General features: G+C 50.3%; 1 protein-coding gene across 1 annotated transcript; it reads left to right on the top strand.

The window, feature by feature from the left end:
• The first annotated feature begins 3,759 nt into the window (after positions 1–3,759).
• Positions 3,760–9,434, top strand: MARCKS (myristoylated alanine rich protein kinase C substrate). Its single transcript, XM_073575985.1, has 3 exons — positions 3,760–3,789; positions 6,780–6,886; positions 7,447–9,434. Exons 2-3 carry the CDS (start codon positions 6,785–6,787, stop codon positions 8,179–8,181), a joined length of 837 nt encoding a protein of 278 aa, XP_073432086.1. The 5' UTR covers positions 3,760–3,789; positions 6,780–6,784; the 3' UTR covers positions 8,182–9,434.
• The last annotated feature ends 1,550 nt before the right edge of the window (positions 9,435–10,984 follow it).

The following is a 10,984-nucleotide window of genomic DNA, read 5'->3' as shown; positions in this document are numbered from 1 at the left end:
AAAACTGGCGGATTTTGACTGATGGTCAAAAACGGAAGTGTGAAAGAGGCCTAAGAGGAATAGCTGTCTACATCTGCCACACACAACTCTGGAAAAAACATAGGCTGTGCTACCTTGTACCCCTAACTACAAATCACATCAAGGCGTCTCCCTCTTTGGATTTTATATTTTGTCTATTAATCACCCTTTTCAAGATCTTTGTATCCTTCAGTAAATTAGAACATTCTTTATTACATTTAGAAGCTCAAAAGTCATAGAGACCAAATACAATAGAGGCATGTTCACACGTTGCGCATTGGCTTCTGCTATCCCTATGAATTCCAAACATAGATAACAGTAGCAGCAAAATGAATGATTTCAAACTCTCATTCACACGCTGTGGATAATTTCAATTCAGAAATTAATCTGTAATTAATTTTTTGAAACCTGCAGCATGCCAATATGTTTTGGAGATTTTCACTATGCAGATCCTATTGCGGATGAGAGACAGAATCCACAAATCATTTTTTTCCTTTCTGATTTAGACATATCCTTAGTGCACCAGTGTGAATTTTAAGCCCCTATGAAGTACAGTAAGTGTCCATAGACATCTTTGTGTGCAGAGGTTGCACCAAGCTGCTTTACAGTTGTGCGTATGCGGCCTTAAAAAGGTTTATAGGATGTTTTTAAATGCTGATGCAATTAACGGGCGCTTTTTAACAAATGTGTGCTGTCACTGCACTAATGAATGGTGGGACTCTGACTGCTTTTTGTTCTTGATAGAGAAATTACACCAATAGTCGCTAGAGAAAAACCTAATGATCAAGACTGTAATTAGCAGTCACTATTTTTTAACTGGTACATGCAAATGATTTTTTGTGGAAGTTTAGGCTTAGTTCAGACTAGGAGGCCGCCCTTCTGTTTTCACATAGGTGCCATGGTTGACATTTAGAATGTTAGATGGACAACTAATACTATTGAGTGTTGTCTGTGGTGTTCCCGATTGCACTCGTGCCTATGATATTCTCTGCTGCTGTTCACATGTCCGATTATTTTCCTCAGACCAAGTGATCCGCAGAAAATAATGGAGACATGTCCGATTTTGATCTGAGCATCAGATCAAAATCAGCAACGCAAGCAAATGGGTCTGTGACAAAACCGAACTGTGAGAATGGAGAAACTTTTTTTTTCTCCCCTTACAAGAAAAACTGATAGTACTTAGGAGAAAAACTAACAGTACCCAGGAGAAAAACAAATGTAGTTATTTTAGTCATTTATAGCGTCATTAATTCTACATCGCCTTAAGCCCCCGTTACACAGTGATATCGCTAGCAATATCGCTGTAACGTCACCGATTTTGTGACGTAGCAGCGATATCGCTATGTCTGATACTTACCTCCGACCGGCTCCCCGCTGGTCGTGCGAGAACGTCCTGGACCATTTCTCGTCGGGCACTTCCTGCGGCGCTTCCTGTGGCGCCGACGAGCGATGCGTGGACGCGGGCGGGAGGACGTCAGGATCGCCTCGTCTGACAGGTAAGTAGCGACCCCCGACCTCCGCGATGTCGCTGGTGAGATCTGCCTGTGTGGCAGCTCACTAGCGACCTCTTATTGATGCACCAGCGATCCATATCGTTGTCGGGATCGCTGGTGCATCGCTAAGTGTAACGGTACCCTTACAGAGATTATTGGCACTGTCCTCATTGGGGCTCACAATCTAAATTCCCTATCAGTTTGTCTTTGGAATATGGGAGGAAACCGGAGTACCCGGAGGAAACCCAACTGCTAGTACTTGGGAGAAAAACTGATAGTACTCTGACCACAATCAGATCAAAATAATCGGTCCGTTTTTCTCGTGCGCGAGAAAATCTGACGCGTGAATGAGCCCTTAGAGTGAGATCCAATGTGGTTTTCATCATTTTAAGGTTAGGTTCACACGTAATATTCTTTGAAAATAGTTCCTATTCTATTTCCTATTCACACGATAATTTTTTTAGCTTCTTTCTGTCAAGGTTTTAAATAAAATAAAGTCACGCAGTACAAAAGCGAACGCAAAAATGTTTAGGGTACTCTGATGGTAAAAGCTGACTCTGGCCAAACTCTGATGGAGATCTGATCCAAAACGCTGACAAAAATCGGTTTGTTCCTTGCACACGGGACAATTCATGAAAGGGGTCTTCTGATAAAAGTCTGTTCTGCAGACTTCTGGATCATGACGCTGTCAGGGTAAACCGATATAGCATATACCATAAGTATATGACACGCAAACTGCACATTCTGACTAGACGTGCTCGACCTCCCTCAATACCAGTGACCTGAGCACGTCTAGTCGGCACATGACCGTAAATGGGAGAATCGCAGACTTCCGCTCAGCAGCAATACTGGCGAATCCGGACAGGGTTGGGTTCAAACCAAGCGCTTTCAGGATTCAGAGTCCTGTCCTCACATAGTCGCTGCGGACTTTTATCAGACGCCCGGACCACCGCTGTGAGCCCAGACTACTTTGACATGATCATACTACATGCGCAGGTTGTTCCACGCACTCCAGGATTTCTGACAGACATTGCTTGTGTGAACCTTATTTTCTATGCAGTCTGTGTGTAAGTTCACGGTTTTTATCAGGTGGGCAACAACGGCGAGTTTGTCAGGAGGAAATTGCTTCAGGAAATGATGGACAACTCACTTCGCTTGCCATTTTTGGAAACCTCAAGTGGTTAAAAGATGCTGAACATGTGAACCAGGTGGTTTTGCTACAGAAATAAGAGGAGTCTTCCGAGGGTCTTATGAGCCTGGTTTCAGGACCTCCTCATAAACCGTCTGAAGGACATGTGTGACCATACTGTATTGCTGCTTATCAGCCATTTTGAGGCAGTGAGGAGATCCTGATTTTGACCGATCTCCATCTATAGGAGCTGTCTTTCCTCCACAGGTCCAACTACAGATAGCTTTCCTCGTACTGTGTACTAGCCCTGCCACTAGTGATACATGGGGGCACAGGTATAATTGTGGAGAATATCAGCAGACTCAGTCAGTGGCAGTGACATGGCGCCGTCTGGGCACAGGAGCCCAGCTGCTGCTGGTGGCGGGAAAGCTCCGTGCAGCTGCCTCATTGCCTTCACATGAATGTGTCAGGGAGAAGATGGCTCAGTCCACATGGCCGCCGTGGACCGTGTCACAATGTCTACTTCTCCATAGTACATGTCAAACGTGAAGGATGAGATTGCTTTCCACGGCACGCCCACTGTTCACCTCATCTGTGTCTGGACCCTTCCCACCCCCCACCGTGGGGTCTAAACTAAGAGCAAACAATGGGCACTCACACTGCCATTATTATTCCTGTCACCCCTCCCCCAGCGATATCTGTGACTGCACAAACACGTCTCCCCCCTCAGTAACGCGCCATGGCCCCGGAGAGCTGCAGCAAGGAGAGAGTTAAGAGCGACCACCATAATAAGCACCAGACGAGGACATCTCGAGGGTCACATCTGATCCTCACACATAACACATCCCCCATTCTCGTCCCTGTTAACCTCTTCATCGCTGCCAGGCACCATCACTTTCACACGGTGTAAGCGGGAAAGCACGCAAAGCCTCCAGAGGGTGACTAACCACTCATTCCACCCGAAGGATGAGGGCCATAAATAACCATAACTGTGCGCACATGTGGCCGGCACACTGAGAGCCAGCCTCCACCGTGCAATCAGCAATTAAAGGGGAAGGCCAGAGAGAGGCAGCTGCGCTCAGGTATAAATGGCTGCGGCCGGCACTGTGGGGCCTGGAGCAGTGGCGGGCCTGGCAGCAGCAGTAGTAAGTATGGGGGTTGCTGGGAGTGTCCCCCCCCCCCCCCCATTGCAGCAGTATGGGGGCTACTGGCAGTGTCCCCCATTGTAGCAGGGAGTATGGGGGCTACTGGCAGTGCCTCCCATTGTAGCAGGGAGTATGGGGGCTACTGGCAGTGCCTCCCATTGTAGCAGGGAGTATGGGGGCTACTGGCGGTGCCCCCCACTGTAGCAGTGAGGATGGGGGCTACTGGTGGTGCCCCCCACTGTAGCAGGGAGTATGGTGGGCTACTGGCGGTGCCCCCCCCACTGTAGCAGGGAGTATGGTGGGCTACTGGCGGTGCCCCCCCCACTGTAGCAGGGAGTATGGTGGGCTACTGGCGGTGCCCCCCCCACTGTAGCAGGGAGTATGGTGGGCTACTGGCGGTGCCCCCCCCCACTGTAGCAGGGAGTATGGTGGGCTACTGGCGGTGCCCCCCCCCACTGTAGCAGGGAGTATGGTGGGCTACTGGCGGTGCCCCCCCCACTGTAGCAGGGAGTATGGTGGGCTACTGGCGGTGCCCCCCCCCACTGTAGCAGGGAGTATGGAGGGCTACTGGCGGTGCCCCCCCCCACTGTAGCAGGGAGTATGGAGGGCTACTGGCGGTGCCCCCCCCACTGTAGCAGGGAGTATGGAGGGCTACTGGCGGTGCCCCCCCCACTGTAGCAGGGAGTATGGTGGGCTACTGGCGGTGCCCCCCCCACTGTAGCAGGGAGTATGGTGGGCTACTGGCGGTGCCCCCCCCACTGTAGCAGGGAGTATGGTGGGCTACTGGCGGTGCCCCCCCCACTGTAGCAGGGAGTATGGTGGGCTACTGGCGGTGCCCCCCCCACTGTAGCAGGGAGTATGGTGGGCTACTGGCGGTGCCCCCCCCACTGTAGCAGGGAGTATGGTGGGCTACTGGCGGTGCCCCCCCCACTGTAGCAGGGAGTATGGTGGGCTACTGGCGGTGCCCCCCCCACTGTAGCAGGGAGTATGGTGGGCTACTGGCGGTGCCCCCCCCACTGTAGCAGGGAGTATGGTGGGCTACTGGCGGTGCCCCCCCCCACTGTAGCAGGGAGTATGGTGGGCTACTGGCGGTGCCCCCCCCACTGTAGCAGGGAGTATGGTGGGCTACTGGCGGTGCCCCCCCCCACTGTAGCAGGGAGTATGGTGGGCTACTGGCGGTGCCCCCCCCCACTGTAGCAGGGAGTATGGTGGGCTACTGGCAGTGAGTATGGGGGTCAGCAGTGAGTTTGGGGGCTACTGTCGGTGCCCTGCCTCAGCAGACTATGGAGGTCAGCAGTGTGGGAGGCTGCTGTCGGTGAGTATGGGGGCTGCTGGCAGTGCCCCCCATTGTAGCAGGGAGTATGGGGGCTACTGGCAGTGTCCCCCACTGTAGCAGTATGAGGGCTACTGGTAGTGCCCCCCATTGTAGCAGTGAGTATGGGGGCTACTGGCAGTGTCCCCCACTGTAGCAGTATGGGGGCTACTGGCAGTGCCCCCCATTGTAGCAGGGAGTATGGGGGCTACTGGCAGTGCCCCCCATTGTAGCAGGGAGTATGGGGGCTACTGGCAGTGTCCCCCACTGTAGCAGTATGGGGGCTACTGGCAGTGTCCCCCACTGTAGCAGTATGGGGGCTACTGGCAGTGTCCCCCACTGTAGCAGGGAGTATGGGGGCTACTGGCAGTGTCCCCCATTGTAGCAGGGAGTATGAGGGCTACTGGCAGTGTCCCCCATTGTAGCAGGGAGTATGAGGGCTACTGGCAGTGTCCCCCATTGTAGCAGGGAGTATGGGGGCTACTGGCAGTGAGTATGGGGGTCAGCAGTGAGTTTGGGGGCTACTGTCGGTGCCCTGCCTCAGCAGACTATGGAGGTCAGCAGTGTGGGAGGCTGCTGTCGGTGAGTATGGGGGCTGCTGGCAGTACCCCCCATGTCAGCAGTGAGTCTGGGGGCTGCTGTCAGTGAGTATGGGGGTCAGCGGTGAGTCTGGGGGCTACTGTCGGTGCCCCGCCTCAGCAGTGAGTATGGGGGGGTGCTGCTGTCAGTGAGTTTGGGGGCTGCTGGCAGTACCCCCCATTTCAGCAGAGTATGGGGGTCAGCAGTGAGTTTGGGGGCCACCGGCAGTGAGTATGGGGGTCAGCAGTGAGTTTGGGGGCTACTGTCGGTGCCCCGCCTCAGCAGAGAGTATGGGGGTCAGCAGTGAGTTTGGGGGCCACCGGCAGTGAGTATGGGGGTCAGCAGTGAGTTTGGGGGCTACTGTCGGTGCCCCGCCTCAGCAGAGTATGGGGGTCAGCAGTGAGTTTGGGGGCCACCGGCAGTGAGTATGGGGGTCAGCAGTGAGTTTGGGGGCTACTGTCGGTGCCCCGCCTCAGCAGTGAGTATGGGGGTCAGCAGTGAGTATGGGGGTCAGCAGTGAGTTTGGGGGCTACTGTCGGTGCCCCGCCTCAGCAGAGTATGGGGGTCAGCAGTGAGTTTGGGGGCCACCGGCAGTGAGTATGGGGGTCAGCAGTGAGTTTGGGGGCTACTGTCGGTGCCCCGCCTCAGCAGTGAGTTTGGGGGCTACCGGCAGTGAGTCTGAGGGCTGCCGTCCGTGCCCCCCGCCTCAGCTCTGCCGTCTGTCTCGGTGATTAGCGCTCGGCTTCTTGGATGCTGGCTGCATTGTTCTGCCCCGCTCGCAGGCCCCGCCCCGGCCTTTGTCTGGGCGCGCTGTGATTGGCGGGCGCGGGGCTGGGCTGCCGTCATGCCTTGGGAAGCCCATTCATCTGTGCATTGGGCGTTGGACTCCGCATCTTATTAGCGGCGGGGCGATTTCTCCATTTTCCTGTTGTACCCAGCGCGGCTGCCGAGCATTGGGATCTAACCGGACTGTGCCCGGCGACTGTCCGCGCTGGTGACCCTCTCCTCAGGAGCCCTGCTCTCTGCTGTGGCCGGGAGCGCCGTCTTTGTCTGTGCTACAGGCTGCCTCTCCGGTGACCACTGCCTTTCTTGTTGGCTGCAGACCGCGATGGGAGGCCAGATCTCGAAGTCCGGAGCCAAAGGCGAAGTCGCCACCGTAGAGAAGCCCGGGGAGCCGGTGGCCGCCTCTCCCTCCAAGACGAACGGCCAGGTAAGAGGCGGCTCATCTGTGTGGGAGACGGGGCAGCAACATGTGTCTCCATCACCGACCGTGCCGTTACTCGGCACCATATGTACCGAGGGGTCGTGTGGTGGCTGCGGCGGTGTGCCCGGGCAGATGATGCATGGGAGGGGTCTGCAGGCGCCATTGTGTGGATTGCGGGGTAGAGTAGCCCCCTCCTTTGAGCAGCGCTCTTGTATGAGAGGGAAAGCTCGGGCTTTGTCTCCGCGCTGGAGCTGCTGCTGGGGAGAAGGCGTGATCTGGGCGCTAATGCATCGCAGCCTGCCGAGCTCCCGGGAGCAGAGTGGTGGAGGCGCAGCGCCCTCTGGTGGGCTCGCGCTCGCACTGCAGGTGTTGGGGAGAATGGAGGGAGGCGCGCTGCTCTTCAGGCAAGCCAGAGGTGTGGGAACAGGTAGCTGTGGGGATAACTGGTGGCATGACTCCATAGCTCTAGCATGTAGAGCCAGTGGGTTTAATGTAATGTTACACTGGCAATTTCTGATATGTTTATTTCCTACGTTTTAATGTGACCCCTGGCAATTCCTCAACAGGAAAATGGACATGTGAAGGCCAATGGCGATGCTTCTCCAGCAGCAGCTGAGGCAGAGAAGGAAGAAGTCCAGGCTAATGGCAGTGCTCCTGCTGAGGAGACCGCCAAAGAGGAGGCTGCAGCAGCTGAGGCTGTTCCAGAAAAGGAGGCTGCTGCGTCCGCTGAGGGAGAGAGCGCCGAGCCAGCATCTCCAGCTGAGGGCGAGGCCTCCACCAAAACCGAAGAGGCTGGGTCTACTTCTACACCCTCCACCAGCAACGAAACCCCCAAGAAGAAAAAGAAGCGCTTCTCCTTTAAAAAGTCCTTTAAGCTGAGTGGCTTTTCTTTCAAAAAGAACAAAAAGGAGAACAATGAAGGAGCTGAGGGTGAAGGTGCAGCCACATCCAATGAGGCGGCAAAGGAGGACGCTCCTGCAGCTGCGCCTGAGGCCACCAATGAAGAGGCAAAGCCAGCCCAAGAAGAAGCTCCTGCTGCCACCAGCCCAGAGGAGAAGAAAGAGGAGGCTGCCGCCGCATCGCCTGAGCCCCAGGAACCTAAACCTGAAGAACCTGCGCCAGAAAAGCCCACAGAGGAGGTAAAGCCTGCCGAGGAGCCAAAGCCGGAGGAGAAGCCTGCAGAAGAGGCCCCCACCACTGCCCCATCTACTGAACCAGAGGCACCAAAAGCTGAAGAGCCAGCAGCTCCAACACAGGAAGCTACATCTGAATCCAGTCCAGCAGCTGAGTCAGCAGAGTAAAAAGATGGCCGTTTTGAGATAATCAAAGAACTTTTTTTTTTTTTTTTCCTCCCCTTCTTTGTTTGTTGGAGTGGTGCCAGGTACTGGTTTTGGAGAACTTGTCTACAACCAGGGATTGATTTAAGGTTTTTTTTTTTTTTTTTTTTTTCTCCCCCTTCTCCGTACAGATCCCATCTCAAATTATTCTGTTACCACCATTCCAACAGGCCGCGTAGAGTTTACAGCAGTCACCGGCCTTGATCCTCTTTCGCATCAGTATTAATGTTTTGCGTACTTTGCGTCTTTTATTGAAAATGTATACTTTTTTTTTTTTTTTTTCTTTTTCAATATATGGACATACCCATACATGAAGGAGATGGGTGGGTCAATATAGGGGGAATATCAAATGAAGTGATGGGGGGGGGGGGGGGGGGGGGGCACAGTGAGTTTTAGGTGGTGCACACATTGCCAAGCGAACGTGCCACACAGAATGGGGTCAGGTTTCTGTTTCTCTGTTTTGTTTCTTTAGTTTTCTTAAATCTTTGTTTCTTTCCTCCTCTCATTTTAAGAGACATAATGATGTATTTTGTGAGGGCAGCCTTCTACAAGGTATACAACACTAAAGGTCTTTACTAAGATGGCAAGCAAAATAACTAAAAAAAAATCAATACCCAGATCATAGTTTTAGTAATTCATTTAAACCATAGGAACTTTTCACTTATCTCATGTTAGCTGTATCAGTCGGTGATTAAGTAGAATTACGAGTTGTATAGGCTTATTGTTTATTGCTGGTTTTTGACCTTAATAAAAATGTAATTATGTATTACCAGCAGGGTGTTTTTAACTGTGACTATTGTATAAAAGGAATCTTGATATCCAGAAGCACATGAAGTTTGCAACTGTTTCCACCCTGGCCATTTTTTGTAAAACTGCAGTCATATTGGACCTTTTAACCACAAATTTTAAAAACTCCAACCAAGCTGTGATAAGTGGAATGGTTACTGTTTCTACTGTGGTATGTTTTTGATTACAGCAGGCAATGCTTTCTTTTCCAGTTGTCTTTAAGAATTAAGGAAAACTTCAGATGCAATGGTTTTTTTTTTTTGTGTAGCATCTTGTCTTTCATGTTTTGTAAATACTGGAGAAGCTTTGACCAATTTGACTTAGAGATGGAATGTAACTTTGCTTACAAAATTGCTATTAAACTCTTGCTTAAGGTGTTCTAATTTTCTGTGAGCACACTAAGAGCGAAAAATAAATGTGAATAAAATGTACATGCTTTGTGTTTCTTTGACATAGACTTAACACTAATGGCTTACTTCAGCTTCTTGCTAACCTGCATGTCACCCATTTCATTGTGCTTGCTGAGTGTATTCATAGCCGTGGGGGGTTCTCAGCCCAACCACCATTGTGTAACTAGCCTTTGGTGGTTGGCACCATATTGCCTAAACACATGGTGATGAGAGCTCCAGTGGACTTCTCTTTTGGTTTACCTGTACTCCAAACTATAGTGGCTGTTGGGGTTGATCCATAAAATGAACCACTGACTCAATTGCTCAATTAAAATCCTCCTCACCAAGCATAATGGCCCTTTGTTTAACCCAACGAAGTGCATTTACTACACTTAACCCACCACAATGCCTTGCACCCTGTAGAAGGCTGCGACTTGCTCCAGGGCATCTATATGCTTGCCCACATTCCAAGCATAGTGTTCGATTACGATTTTCTGGGTATACTTAGATTCAGGTGACTTTTTTTTTTTTTTGTACATTAATGCCTTTCTTCAAGCTCTGATCTGAAGAAGGTGTGGAGTAGATAGTACTCACACCTCAATTTTAAATGTGACGGGTTTTTTTTTTTTCTTTTTTTTTTTTTTTTTTTTTTTTTTTTGCAACACAGCATGCAGTCGTTATGGGAGTTCCTGGTAAAACTTTTGTGTATTTATAGAAAACAAATTAAAATTTGGGCAACCTAAGATTCAGTCTCTACTACATTTACGCAATGTTACCTTTTTGTTGGGGGGGTGTTCACGATTAGTGATGTGGTTTTTGACCAATCCCATTGAGTTCATGATGTAACAATGGTTCTTACTCCTAAATATATTTTTTTTTTTTTTTTTTTTTTTTTTTTTTTTTTTTTTGTGACCTTTGGCTACAGCAGGTTGTCTGCTCACATAACAATGACACCTTCACTTTAGAGCAGGTTTTATTACATGTATGGTACTGTAATTGCTTACCTAGTAGTCAATTTATATGCAAAATATCCTTTGTCCCATAACATTAGTAAATGCCAAGTACAGTGCATTTTAATGTGATTTAGTTTTCCTTACTCCTGTATCAACTATATATCAGATTGAAATGCTATGGAAGTGGCATGTACCAGAGCTTGAACAGAGGATAAAACATCTGTGGGGTTGCTGGCAGGCATAGAAGACATGTGCCTAGATTAGGCTGAAGCTGTTATTTAGTTTCAGCCCTTTTATAACCTAGTGTTGACATCGTGCTTTTTATACAAACTTTCTGTAGCAAGTTTAGACTTTTGAGTTGTACTCTGCTCTTTGAAGACTGCAAAAGCTACAGCATGGTTGTATGCCTACAGTCTCGCCTGACAATTCTGTCCCTGTTTACATTTTATATACCAATTTATAAAATGCATACTTTTTCAGGTTTGAACAGGATATAATGTCATGTCCTATTTCTTTGCTCATGTAATCTGTTTACCACAAACTACCAATAAATGGACAACAAGTAGATGAGTCTAGTTATTTATATGATGCCTTCACTTACACAGATGTGTGTGCATTATTATGCACAAGCCTATTGCC

This window comes from Dendrobates tinctorius, unplaced genomic scaffold, assembly GCF_039654945.1.
Source record: "Dendrobates tinctorius isolate UK_male_01 unplaced genomic scaffold, ASM3965494v1 ptg000046l, whole genome shotgun sequence".
In the NCBI taxonomy this organism is placed as follows: Eukaryota; Metazoa; Chordata; class Amphibia; order Anura; family Dendrobatidae; genus Dendrobates; species Dendrobates tinctorius.
Note: the sequence above shows the minus strand (reverse complement) of the source record. Positions and strands in the feature narration are given on the sequence as shown.